The sequence below is a fragment of the Camellia sinensis genome, chromosome 8 (assembly GCF_055761805.1).
Source record: "Camellia sinensis isolate YWXY chromosome 8, ASM5576180v1, whole genome shotgun sequence".
Classification (NCBI taxonomy): domain Eukaryota; kingdom Viridiplantae; phylum Streptophyta; class Magnoliopsida; order Ericales; family Theaceae; genus Camellia; species Camellia sinensis.
The window spans coordinates 180,556,608-180,571,233 of record NC_138968.1 but is presented as its reverse complement, the minus strand read 5'-3'; the positions used below and the strand labels follow the sequence as shown (position 1 = coordinate 180,571,233).

General features: G+C 34.2%; 1 protein-coding gene and 1 long non-coding RNA gene across 2 annotated transcripts; both read left to right on the top strand.

The window, feature by feature from the left end:
• The first annotated feature begins 1,246 nt into the window (after positions 1-1,246).
• On the top strand, positions 1,247-5,086 carry LOC114285157 (beta-glucosidase 18). The gene is made up of 12 exons (XM_028228158.2): positions 1,247-1,615; positions 1,711-1,777; positions 1,874-1,932; positions 2,019-2,094; positions 2,193-2,267; positions 2,385-2,472; positions 2,715-2,967; positions 3,177-3,292; positions 3,626-3,878; positions 3,985-4,087; positions 4,516-4,624; positions 4,798-5,086. The coding sequence occupies exons 1-12, from the start codon at positions 1,451-1,453 to the stop codon at positions 5,057-5,059; spliced, it is 1,626 nt and encodes a 541-aa protein (XP_028083959.2). The 5' UTR covers positions 1,247-1,450; the 3' UTR covers positions 5,060-5,086.
• A 3,989-nt stretch (positions 5,087-9,075) lies between these two features.
• On the top strand, positions 9,076-11,022 carry LOC114285158 (uncharacterized). The gene is made up of 2 exons (XR_003637168.2): positions 9,076-10,371; positions 10,543-11,022. It is a non-coding gene; the product is annotated as an uncharacterized LOC114285158 (long non-coding RNA).
• Positions 11,023-14,626: the final 3,604 nt, after the last annotated feature.

The following is a 14,626-nucleotide window of genomic DNA, read 5'->3' as shown; positions in this document are numbered from 1 at the left end:
TTTATTGTTAAGAATTTAATTTTTTATAATTTGATAGTGAAGTAATCTCATTGAAGAGTCTGCATAATTTAGGAATTTAATTCTTTCAAGTAGGTTTTTTTTTTTTAATCTCATATGAGTGTTTCGTTTTGATCTTTTTAGACATAAAAATGTGAGATTATTGGAAAAATAAGGGATCAGATTTTCATTCAAATTGCATCCAAATAGTGGAATCATGAAATTTAGAATCATACTCATTACCCCGAAGAGTACTGTCATTTAAACATTCACAAATGCTCCTGAGTTTGTACAACTGCTTTAGCTTAGCATGACTTGTATTTTGCAAAATACTTCGATATAATTAAGCCAATACTATCACTATTGAATATTATTTCTTCATTTTTATCACGTGGTGCAAATGAAAAAGTGATTCTAATGATATCTACTTGCAACCGCTAACTTGCTGGAAACAAAAGTTGAGTGTAACAGTGATATCACGTCATCGGTATCACCATTCAATCCCCTTTTGTCATTTATTGAAAATGAGGTTCACTTGGCATATGTAAGTTTATTGTTGATTAGTGATACACATCATTAGTATTACCGTTATACTAGATTTTTACTCATGTAGAAGACGGTATCTCTATTTTTTGAGATTGTTTCGGCTATTCCATCAATTTTGACTTATTTTTTAGGATTCCGTTACTTTCCTGCCAGTATTAGTGCAAGAGCAACAATATATAAATAAAAAAATTTTACAAATTTTTTATACATCATTGGTTCGATGTACACCTTCTATTATAAAATATACCATTGTTATGGAGTTTTTTTTTATATATGAGTTGAATTTTCTTTAATGGAATTGGCGCATTAACTTTTAGGATAAAGTTGGTAGGAATATGTGGTGTTTAGATTTTGACATAAAGTTAATGGGTACTGAAATAATGATATATGTGGACAGTTGCATTGTTTTATGTACAATTTTTATTAAAAAAATGGTTTGGAAATTAGTGTGTGCAACCATATTATACACAACACTTTATCATTCATTATTATTTTAATCTACTAATAAATAAGCAAATCCCAGCAAAAAATAAATAAATAAACCAATGAAAGTGACAACCAACCAATCCATCTACTTTTATATCACTCTCTTGCCCAACTTAAAAGTAGAGTGAGCACCTGGAGGTTCATGTCCAATTTGACTATTCTCATTTTAATTGCAATTATGTTTGTATCTAAAATCTGAATAGAAATTATTATAAAGCAATAAAAAATAAAAAAATAAAGAGAAAAATATGTATAAAACATAAATTTATTTTTTAATAATTCAAACACAGCCTTGAACCTGATTAATATGTAAGAGTCTCACCCTGAGCGTCACCTTGATGCTCGTACTTTGCCCCAAGGCCTTTCTAGATACTTTAAATATAACTGTTTTTGCACTTGGTGTGTCTCCAAACTAAGCAAAATGAAAGTCATCATCAGTACCCAGTTCTTCTACTGCTGCTTTCTTCTTCTCCTTCTATGGTTTTCTGTTTTTGTTGAAAGCTTCAATGAAGAAGAACAAGATGACATCAAAAGATCACAATTCCCTGAGAATTTCTTCTTTGGAACAGCCACTTCTTCATATCAAGTCAGTCTCTCAACTCTTGTTTTTATGTACTTTTCTCTCTTTTAGTTGAATTTAGACTCTTTTTTTTGGGGGGGAGGGGGGCATAATTGTCTCAGATTGAAGGAGCATTTCTTGAAGATGGAAAGAGCCTAAGCAATTGGGATGTTTTCACCCATCGCCATGGTAAGAATAAAATTTTGAAAAAAGCAAAAAAGTATACATAATCTTTCATAATTTGTTTGGGGTTTTCACTGATTGGTGTATTGAATTTTCTATAAGGTGCAATAAACAATGGTGAAAATGGTGATGTTGCTGAAGATCACTACCATCGCTACTTGGTAGTATTCAAAGTTGAATTAGTTTCAAGTTAATTTCATGCCCAAAAAATGGATAAAAAGTAACTGTTTTGTTTGATTTCCCACAGGAAGACATTGAGCTAGTGCATTCACTGGGGGTAAATGCTTATCGATTCTCAATTTCATGGTCCAGAGTTCTACCCAGTACGAGTTTCTCAAATTTTTCTCTGTTAGTTTTGTAAATCTGATTGGCTCTTGTTATTTGATGATTTGATGATATTTGTCTGTGAGTTGTGTGATAGGAGGGAGGTTTGGAGAAGTTAATCCGAATGGGGTCATGTTCTACAACAATATTATAGATAATCTCTTAGTCAAAGGTACAATCTGTGCAAACTTTTGATTTAATCACACACCCATCAATTTATGTTATTTTATTTTTGTGCTATTTCATTTCATAAATATATATACTTTGACAGAATAGAGTCATAATGCAGGAATTCAACCATTTGTGACCATAGCACATCATGATTTCCCCCAAGAGTTGGAGGACAGATATGGGTCTTGGCTTAGTCCTTTCATGCAGTATGTCCTAATTGGATCTCATACTTTTGTGGGCTAATTTCACTTTTCTTTCTCAAAACATGTTGTTTGTTTCATTTTGCTCTCAACATTTCAGTTGGGTCAACGCATTATAGCGGTCCCCATGACTAAAACTGTAAATAGTCATCGTCACAACATGAAGTAATATATATTTTAAAATTACACTTGAGAAGTATTAATTACTTCTTTTTTTTACTTATGACTATCTTTTGTGTTCCTTGTAGGGAAGAATTTGTTCATTATGCCGAAACCTGTTTTAAGAGTTTTGGGGATCGGGTGAAGAATTGGCTGACAATCAATGAGCCAAACTTGTTTGCAGACATGGCCTACATTAAAGGGAAGTACCCACCAGCCCATTGTTCGGAGCCTTTTGGGAATTGCTCTGTGGGCAATTCTGATATAGAGCCTCTCACTGTTATGCACAACATGTTACTCGCCCATGCCAAGGCTGTCAAGATCTACCGCGAGCATTTTCAGGTAATGAAAAATGATCCTAAAATTCACATAGCTTTGTGGTTTTTTGGGAATCAAATTCAAACGCAGTTGTGCTAGGCTTATACAATGATTTCACAGATTTGACACGAAGGTCGTCTATCATTTGTGTATACTTAGACTTTTGGTCCATTCATTTTTAATTGTAGCAATCAATCTTTTACAGTTATGCTTACTTGGTTTTGTATATGCAGAAAAAACATGGTGGAATGATAGGAATAGTGGGAGATGCACTCATGTACAGACCACTTACAGATGATGTGAAGGACAGGGAAGCTGCAAGTAGGGTCTTGGCTTTTAATGTCGCCTGGTAAAATTCTTCTTAAGATGATTTTTAGATGTTAAATCGCCATAGATAAGGTCAGTAGATGCTGAAATTTCGTACCCACAAAGATGTAACCCCCACACAAAATGAATATCTGGCAGTGGCAAGCATGATGATATACTAGTGGTGTTCATATATGTCCAGACAAGCACAATTATTTCTGGATGAAAGTCACTGGGCATTTCTTTGGAGGACTTAGTTTTTTTTTTTTTTTCTCTTTTTTTTTTTTCCACTTATTAATGACCAGATCTGTGTATTAAAAGTTGTTTAACATCTCAATTTTCCATTAACAAGTAGTTATTTACAATTATGAAACAGGGTATTTGACCCCCTAGTATATGGAGATTACCCTCCAGAAATGAGGCAGTACCTTGGAAATAAATTACCTACCTTCTCTGCAGAAGAAACAGAGTATATAAAGGACAGTATCGATTTCATCGGCATTAACCATTACTCGACTCTGTATGTCAAGGACTGCATTTATTCCAGTTGCATCGATGGCGGAGACCGGCCAATTCGAGGCTATGCATTCATTACCCGTGAACGGAATGGTGTTCCAATTGGAGAGCCGGTAGGAAAATTTAGAAGAAAAAAAATTGTAGTTTGCAAGTCTCTTCACATTCTAATTCGGGTTCAATTTTAGTTAATTATGATAGAAACTGCTCTCTTTTAAACAGACTGGGATGGAAATTTTTTTCATAGTTCCAGAAGGCATGGAGGAGATCGTTGACTATATCAAGAAGAGATACCCTAACATGCCTATATTTGTGTTTGAAAATGGTAAGTACCTACCCTTTTTTTTGTTGATACATAAGGGTTTTGACCACCCAAACTAGTCGTAATTAAATTTAAATGTGTTGATTCGCCACATGTGTTAGTAATTAATTACGGAATACCTAATAACAATCAACACAAAAATAATAGACACACGAAGGACACAAAATTTACGTGATTCGTCCCAAATTAGGATTATGTTCACGTTCAATTTCACTATGACCACACAAATTACAGAGATAGTAACTGTCAACCCCGTGTCAACTAGCAAAGTACCAAACTACCCTTATTGAAGAATTTGAGTTGAGTGGTTAGTTGTACATCAGGATCTACACTACTCAAAGATCAACATTTTGATCAACTTTCCATGGATACAGTTAATGTGTATTTTTAGTGTATAGTTTGAAAATCTGATTTGTCACTTAAACTTCCAGGGTATGCTCCACCACATGAAGAGGATGTACAAGTGCAGGACTTACTGCATGATGTCAAGAGAATTGAGTTTCACAAAGCTTACCTTTCTTCTTTGGCCAGAGCAATCAGGTACTACTATTTACACTAATTACTCTGTTTACTTATAAAATTTTATAAATATGCTTTGTTGGGCATGCTTAGTTCGATATTTATACAATATTCATAGACTAATGTTCTTTGTTGAGACATTTGAGGTCGAAAAGGTTGATTTTATGAAATTTCTAATCCATTTTATTGGATAGGGACGGTGGGGATGTACGGGGATATTTCATATGGACTCTAATGGATGACTTCGAATGGATACATGGTTACAACCCTGGATTCGGACTTCACTATGTTGATCGTCAAACTCTTGAAAGAATTCCAAAGCTTTCTGCTAAATGGTACAAAAATTTCCTAACCAACTATACCCCCAACAACGACAACGAAGTGGCGGGAAAAAGTTCATTCGAAAACAAAAATGTCATAACCGCTGGATTAAGAACTGAACAAGCTGAAATATAATTATGTTTTCATGTAGGTGCATTAAAACTGTGCGTTTATTGCTCGCTTGCTTGCTTTCAATTATTTATTTACAAATTTCAATGAAAAACCATTGTTGTGCTATTTATTAATAGCAGCAATTGAAAAAATGCTTCCAAAGATTTTAGTTATGGCTGCGATTGGCAACATGAAGGTAGATCCGATCTATTGTATGAGGACAATATTGTAGAAATCAGATCAGGCTCATCTGAAATTGACTTTTTATTTAGTTTTTTTATTAGTTTTTTTTTAAAAACAAAAAAAAAAACAAAAAATCACTCCTTTAGGTTCTACTCAACTAGATATACCAGAAATATAAAAATAAAAAATAAATTTTTTTGAAAAAAGTACAATAAATATATTTTTTAGATCCTTCTCTCCTAGACAAATCTCAAAAGGGAAAATTTTTGACATAAATTTAATAATAAAAAAAATAAAAAAACCTAAACTTAAAAATGTTAGAATTTTTTTTTCAATAAAAATTATCCTGATGCCACGCTCAGTCTAAACTGTATTTTGGTTAACCTAAAAGTTTGTCCACCTTAACGTTGTGTTTGGTTGGGGGATTTGAGGAGGGATTTAGAAAGAAAAAAGGGAAAAGTTAGGTGAAATGTAAATAAAATATACATACATTTCACATAATTTTACACACCTTTTCCCTTTCCCTTTTTAAATTCCTCCTCAAATCTCCCAACCAAACATAGCATAACCGTTGGACCAATGAAAGATATGCACAGCCGACGCCCATGTAAGCCTGTTAGGTCAAGATCACCATTTCTCAGCACGTGGTCGGCGGGCCATCCAGGCCGCCCAACCTAATCACCTGTTTAAGAGCTTGGAATTTTGTATTCAACAATGATTCATCCCCCTTTTCCTCCCACCCCCTTTGACCCCCTCTCTCTCTCATTGGTTACATTTTCTTTTTCTTTTTTTTTTTTTTCCTGCTCCTCCAATCACCACCCGCCACGTGACAAAGGGGGTGAGGGGGTGACCCCCAAAAGGGGGTCCCAAGCATTATTCTTTTGTATTTTAGCGCGTTTAACCCACTCAAGTTATAGTTCTGATTGAAACTCAAATTTTAATTTATAATTGTCAGCACCAAATAATTGAGACAGATCATAGTCAGTTTAGCCTCTGTTTGGGAAGTGAGTTAGTTTTTTGGCTATTTTAGACTGGGCTAAAAAGTTTGGTTTGGGAAGGATTTTTTGACTTTTTGACTTTTTTGGTTTTTTTTGTGAGAGAAGAATGTAATGATTATGGGTTGGATGTGATATTTTGTTTTTTGTGGTTAAAATAGTCTATTTTGTCTTTTGTGACTAAAATAATCAAAAAAAACCCGTTTAACTCTTGCCAAACGGAGCCTTAATATTTTTTGGTACTGTTAAATGGACCTGCATTAATTCAATTTGGTCCACACCACACATAAGCGAAGTGACTTAATCAAACCCCTAGATAAGGTAGGCCCACTGATCTACAGGTCCAAGCACTGGCTGCAATTTGAGCCATCAATCAGACTCCAACCACCACCAATTAAACTCACACTAGATTTTAAATATATATGTATATATTTAAAATGGAGTAAAATTTAAGATGATTTTATAACATTGTTAATTTTTTATTTTTACACTGTAGTGAATGGTAAAAAATAGTGGTCAACTTTGGAAGTCACAATTATAGGATTGTGCCTGTTTGGCAGAAATTATTTACAGCTTATTTCAGCTTTCAGCTTAATTTAAGCTATTTTGATGTGTTTGGTTTAGCTTATAGCTTATAGCTTATAGCTTTGTGGAAGTCAAAAATCAGCTTATTCTTTGAGTGGGGCAGGAGATGCTTTAAGAATAAGCTGGAAATCAGCTTAAGCTGAAAGTTATAAGCTATAAGCTGTTTAGGCATAAGCTATAAGCACTTTCCCACAGCTCTATCAAACAAGGCTATTGTCGGAGTTCGCCGGAGGATTGACCGATGTGTTAGTGGTGATGGAGTATAGGAAAGTGTAAATTTTGTTTTAAAAACAAATAATTTTTTTAAAAGTATTTTGGAATAGATTCCACTTTTATGAAAATAAAAACCTTGCTAGTTTTCAATTTTTTTAAAAATATTTTGGAATGGATTCCACTTCTATTAGAAAAAAAAAATGAAATATATCAAATAAGTTTTTGTTTTCAAATTTTACAAAAATTAAATACCGAACAACATGACATACATGGATATGATGCATTACTTTACTAACAACTAGGTAATTTTAAGAAAGATAGTATAAACAAAAAAGATTTATATACAATCTTTATATAGAATTATATGACTCAAAGTAATTTTTTTATTTTAAAATAAAAATAAAATAGTTTTATTTGCAAAATTGATTGATGACGCATAATAATTTGTTGTGAGGATAAATATATTGTTGTATGGATAAGGTTTTTTTTTTAAATTTAGAAATAAAATGTGTAAACATTAACCAAAAAGACCATAAGGTTAAGATTGAGACTGGTAGATAGTGGTTGGTTGCGTGCACAAAAACACTTTACTAGAATCATCTGGGTCAGGTAGCACTTTGTTCAGGTGACACCAACTTTGATGATTGAAGATAAAGAACAGTCTATATATTCATATAGGAAGAAATGCAAGAAAGAAAAAGAGGAATAATTAATGAGTTTGGGAGTAGAGATAGTAGTGATGGCAGTGTTGGGACTATGGGGAGTTTACTTGAGACCATTGATGATGAGATATGCTGGTGAGATGATGGAAGTGATGGGGTACGCGATGCACGGGATCATCACTGGGAGGCCTTCTCTAGCTCTCTCTACTTATCTTCCTTACTCTGCTTCTTTTCTTCATGGCTTCTACGGCTGATCTTCAATCATGATTTAAGCAGCACCAGCAGAACATCAACAGGTTTCACAGAGAGAGAGAGAGATTTTTAGGCTTAGAAACAGTTTTTATAAGCACCATCTTTTTTTTCTTTTTCTTTTTTTATAATATTTAGAGGAAATATTTCATGGGTTCTTTACATATTGCTGTCTCTAATTTGTTTCGCTTTTTATTTTATTTTATTTTTTTATATTTATTTTCATTGTAACTAACAATTTTTTTTTAAAAAAATTTATTTAGTTTGGGAAGAAGTGTTGAATGCAGTGAAGAGGGTTAATTATTTTGGAATTACTTCATAATTTTTTGATAATGAAGAATGAATACTGATTTTATATGATCCCATCTATGTTTCATCCTGTCAAATTATTTTCTGTATTTTTAGCACAACTATTGAATAAATCAACTTACACATCAATAAGAGATTAATGGTTTAAACCTTATCATAAGCAGAATAATAAAAATAACCCATAGGCACAGGAGCGACCTTGTCATTTTGATCATGGGTTCGACTATAGTACCCAAAAGTGATTTTTGGGCATCATACATAAAAATGAATTTTAACCTTTAGATGGAAATCTTTAATCTATTGAAAAAATAAAAAAAAATAAACTGGTTGAACCAGTCACCACACAGCTAGCACTCTCTCTCTCTCTCTCGATTGTGTTCTGTCTCTTTCTCTCTCTACAGTAGACCTACCCATGTGTTCTGTTATGCTCTTTGAACTCAAATTCATCGGCCACAAGGTTAGGACAAATCTAGGAACAAAATCGTTGATTTCTATCTCAAAAACCCTTGTGCTCGCCCACCCTTCTCTACTCTCACGGCAATGCTGCTGATCTAGGCCAGCTTTGCGACCTCTTTGTTCAGCTCAAAGCCAATCTCAGAGTCAATCTCATTGGGTCAGCTTTTTTCCCCTTTGATTTTCTCATATATATATATACAGCCGTGATCCATACACCCAGTGGGGGTCGCGCCCCCAGTGACGTGGCGCGCCCCCACTGGCTGAAAACTTTAAAAAAAAAAAAAAAAAAAACAATTTTTTTTTTTGGACCAATCCGGGGCCGACACCTCACTGGGGGTCGACCCCCAGTGGGGGTATGAAGCTTTTTTCTATATATATATATAGAGAGAGAGAGAGAGAGAGAGAGAGATTCAGAGTTCTATATGCCTTTTTTTTTTTTGTTAAAAAAAAAAAAAATCTTTTAGGGTTTCTTTTCATTTCTAACACACACACACACATATGTATGATTTTTTTTTTTTTTTAATAGTTATCTTAGAAAATCATAGATATAATGTACGAGCACGAAATAACGTTCTCGTATAATCCTGTTGATTAAGTCTGCGCTCCTCCAAACGTCGTCGCTTTACTCCTTAAAAACCCAAACGTGAGTTAGCCACCGGGTGTGTGCCGGATACCTCTCCGATGCCTAAGTCAGTAAAATAAACAAATAGACAAAAACTCTGTATATTCGAGAATCAAAGTTGTGATACCTGTACGTAAATCCTATCATGAGCTTTTATAGATTTTGTGTGGCACAAATCCTAGTAGGATTCTAACTCTTCCTATGAGAGTCCTCTTAGGAATCACATACCCTACTCACTACCAACCAAGTGAGATGGTTTGTTCAATCCTAATAAGACTCTATTTCCCTTAACAGAGTCCTCCTAAGAGTCTCATCACTGCAAGCCAAGTGAAATGACTACCACGGTTGAATAACAGTATGACCGAGCTAACACTAGCCCTTTGACATACTCAATCCGGTGCTTTCAAATGCAACACCTAGCTTGGTCATTGTATCTCGGTTTTGGTTGTTTAAACCGAACTAACTGCAGCAGTCTCTGACCGAGCTAACAAGGGTGAGGTCCAACATTGCGAAGCCCAAACACCTCGGCCCATAGCTCGGCCCGAACTTCACCTAGTCCTAGCTCGTTTAACTTTAAGACCGAGCTACACCAGCTCTTACCCCGGCCCAACGTGCGGCCCATCTTCTAAAGAAGGCCCTTCCTTAGCTCGACTTATTTTATTTATAAATTACCCTCTCATATAATTATATGTATTGATTTTTTTTTTCTTCTGATTTTTAGAAAATCTTTGATATGATAAATTTCATGAATTTTGTGGCTTTTGGGTTTTGGGTTTCTCTGCATTTCTAATAAACCTCACATTTCCCCCTTTCCCTCTCAAATATGTTTTTACAATAAGAACAAAATGATGCATCACCCAAAACCAATCCAACCCATATACTATAAATTCATATTACACATTCTAAAGAACTCTAGCATCCATTAAAATGTTTTTTTTCCCTCCCTCCTTTTGTTAAGTTGTTGCAAATTTATCTGATTTGGGTGACATGTGAATGAGGGTTTGAGCTAGGAAGAGATCAACCTCAACTGAGAACAAGAAGTCTACATAAAGGGTTTGAAAGGTAATTATTTTTGTATGGAGACTTCAGTCGTTCTTATGATCTAATAATATATTGATATTGATTGGATTTATATTAATATATTTTTATTCCTCAATGTGTTTTTGTATGGTATTTTTTTGGGTTTTTGGTATGTGATTGGAAGTGGGATTTTTTTTTCCTCAATCACTTTAGCTTCCTTGTAATTTGCATTAAAGCAAAAGGATAGTATCCCAGATGCGAAATGCATATGCGACTAAATCACCGAGTTTTCAATTAGACACTTGAATGGCTTCCACAACAAAGTAATGGCTATGGGGTACTTGGCATTTGAAAAATGGCACTTGGCACTTGGCACTTGGCACTTGGATTTGAAGAATGACACTCGTTATCTGTTTGCTATCAGTTTGGTTTGCTATCTGCTGTTGTGATTTGCTACTGTGAATTGGGGTGGATGTGCTCAACTAAGGTGCCTTGGGATTAATTGTTGAAGGATTCAGTAGGAGATGAATTTTGCAAATTGTTTTTTTTTTTTTTGCTCTCCTTTGTGGTTTTGCTCTTCTTTATGGTTTGTCTTTTGCAAATTGTCTTTTGCTCTGTTCTGAATTATAGCGCCTTAATGTTTGCAGTTGAGATGGGCTGGAATTATAAATGTTACATCATTGAGTTTTAGAATTGATGATATCATCTTCATTACCAATGTTATATTCACCATCATTAGTATTATCATCATCTAATTCATATATAATATTATTAATTATGATAATATTTAACTCGGTTTAAAATTAATTATTGTCATTTAACCAATTAAACAGAGGAGAGTGGTGATGAAATGGAGGGGTTTAAGCAAATTTCAAACTAGTAAATTTGAATAAGTTCACAATTTCAAATTAAGGGCTTGTTTGGCATCTACTGTATAAGTCAAAAAGCCAAAAAGTTACTCCAAAATTCAAAAAGATATCACTATTCATCAAAAAAAAAATTAAAAAATCAATTTTTTTCAAAATAGTACACACGGAATTGATGACCTGTGCAGCTGCTGTGTGGCAGTGGGGAAAACGAGAAATGATTGGGTGTGCTTTTTACACACACCGTTGTTCGTTTCATGGGGGCTATCACGGGTCCCATTTTGACAATCTGAACCGTCAATGTGTAGAAATCGTCAGGTACTATATATTTGCAAAAAATCACATTGATCAGATATCGATAACTATATGATCAAGTCAGTTATGTACAACTAATGGATGGTGTTATAATTTATGATTGAAAAATAAATAAATCTGATCAGATAGCTATCGATATCCGATTAACGTGATTTTTTATAGGTACATAGTGTTCGACGCATTACACACATTGAACGGTTCAGATTATTAAAATGGGACCCGTTATGACCCCCACGGGCCAAACAAAACCGTCTAGTACAATGTCCAAAAATTAGCCAATAATTTCCTACTCCAATTCACACACGCAGGTTGTACGGCTGGGCCCACTTCTCTCTAATCTTCTCTTACACACTTTTTTTATACAATTTTTTAATACACATTTTTCTATAAAAAGTCAAAAAGTTAACCCAAACCTCCATATTTTTTTCTCAACTTTTTTAGTCCAAAAAGACAAAAGTGCACTTTTTTAGGACACCCCAAACCAGCCCTAAATTTACAATTTAGTATTTTTACTCAATCTATTTGCCAAATAGCTTTTGTGTTCGTGACAAACTATTATATTGTCACCAATACGGTGAGTATAATCACAATAAGTAGTACATATTGTCTCATATAGTAGTAAGTGTTGACATTATAAATGGTTAAGTAGAGTCGAGACAAGTGATAAGTAAAATTTGAACGAATGGTAGGTATTGTCTAAAGTAGTAGTGAGTATTGACATTATAAATGGTAAATAGTTATAATAAATAGTAAGTGGAATCTGAATGAATGGTAAATATTGTCTGAATCAAACATGACTTACTACTAAACAAGACTCTACTTACTATTTCATTAGACTTAATTTACTACTCACATAAACCCTACTTACTATTTTATTAGACTTGACTTACTACTCACATAAACCCTACTTACTATTTTATTAGATTTGACTTACTACTCAATTAAACTCTACTTACTACTCAATAATACTCTACTTGCAATAAAATCTGACTTTACTTACTGCTCTATTGGAATTGACTTACTACCTAATCAAGACATGTTATTACGCAATAAGACATTAATTTATTGGACTTGCCTTACTAAACCTCTCTTATTAGTTAATGAGGCTCCACTTACTATTTTATTAAATCTCACTTATTACTCATTAAGACTTCACTTATTATTTTATTATATTTGACTTACTATTAAATTAAATCTCACTTAATAGTCGACAAGACTCCGCAGCTACTCAATTAAATTTAACTTACTACTCAACACTACCATGTTATTACCACCACCACTACTACCATCACCTTCATTAACATTGTCATTATTTCCACAAACATCATTAAAATTTTATTGCCACTATCATCGCTACCTCACTACTAGAAAACAGGGCTTTTGAGTCGGCAGCGTGCCGTCGCAAATAGCGTATTTGCCGACGCAAAAACTTTTTGCGACGGCGTTTCGACAGCAACTCAAGGGACGAAAATGGTAGAGTCGCAAAAAGTTTTTGAGTCGGCAATCTGCCGACGCAAAAGGTTTTAATTTTTTGAGACAGGAGATTGCCGACTCAAAAAGTGGTTAAATGTTTTAAAAAATTTAACTCATAATTTTCTCATTGAGGCTCCTAAGTTTCGAACACACACCATTTGGACAATTTGACCCGAGGTCACCGCACTAAATCTACTTCACCACCATTCCTCTTTCAGATATTAAACGAGATATATATTATTTATAGTATATACACTCAATATTAATATAAAAGTATATGTATAAATAAATATATTTATTAAATATAATCAAGTAAATATATATATATCTTGGCTATAAATTTTTTTTTTTTGCTACGGCATCAGTTGCCGACACAAAAAGGTCTAATTTTTTGCGTCGGCACAAATTTGCCGACGCAAAAGGTCTATGCCGACTCAAAAGGTCTATTTTTTGCGTTGGTAAATTCAACCGACTCAAATAATGCTATCAAATATTAATTTTTTGTGTCGGCCAACGGTGCCGACGCTAAATGTTTGGTATTTGAGTCGGTAACTCTGTGCCGTCTCAAAAAGACTACCTTTTGCGACGGTAAAATTTGCCGACTCAAAAAACCGACTCAAAAGGCCCTTTCTTTAGTAGTGCCTCTACAACCATTACCACCAAGACCACCACCATCAACGCTATCATGCCATTACTGCCACCATCATGCCACTGCCACCACTATCACTATCACCACCACCATATCACAACCATACCACTACCATAGCTACCGCTACCACCACCACCACCTTTATCAACATTATCGTTGTTTTGTTTAAATTAGGATAATTTGATTAAAAGGTACATACGAGCTCGCTTTTTCAAGTGACAGGTATTCAAAACTCTTTTCAAAACGAACATGAAATCGAAGCGTTTCAAATTTTATAAAATAGTCTATACTTGTTTGACCTCACATAGCAAAAATAGCCTAATAATCGAAACAAGAGCATATAATGTACATAAGAATCACATCATGATTAGTAGAGGTCGATCTTTGATCGGGTAAGTGGGGTGCTCAATTCATGACATTCCCCTCTTATACCTAAGTTCCCAAGCCGTGATACTTTGGTGATGACGGATAAGTGACATTTGGCACGAGTCACGGGTTTTCTAAATTTTTCAAAAATATTTAGGTGGTGACTCTAAAATCTGGCAATGTAGTCTATTTTTGGCATTTTTATTTAAAATCGATTTTTCAAAAGATTTGCCAAATTTAGACTCATTTGTGTTTATCTATTCATATTGCACTCGTAAAATTAGATTCAGAACCACGGGAGTCCGAACTGTAGGACTATCATATCCGAGGAGACTAAGCCCTTCCGAGGAGCATGAAAAGCAAGCTACAACTGTACTTACTACTTTATTAGACTTGGTAAGTTGAGTCACAAAGAGTTGCAAGTAGAATGAGAATGAATGGTAAGTGTTTTGTTTTTGAATGGTAATTAAACTCATTTAAGCCGCACTTACTACTCAATAAGACTGTACTTACTATTTTATCAGACTTGACTTACCATTCATTTGAATCATACATACTACTCAATGAGACTCTACTTACTGCTTTATCAAACTTGACTTATCAGTCATTTAAACAATATTTGCTACTC

Bases quoted from the DNA above. Each gene is read 5' to 3' on its own strand.
- LOC114285157 (XM_028228158.2), top strand. From the start codon at position 1,451: ATGAAAGTCATCATCAGTACCCAGTTCTTCTACTGCTGCTTTCTTCTT. The intron at 1,778-1,873 runs GTAAGAATAAAA...ATTTTCTATAAG, and splicing joins TGTTTTCACCCATCGCCATG to GTGCAATAAACAATGGTGAA. The intron at 3,293-3,625 runs GTAAAATTCTTC...ATTATGAAACAG, and splicing joins TTGGCTTTTAATGTCGCCTG to GGTATTTGACCCCCTAGTAT.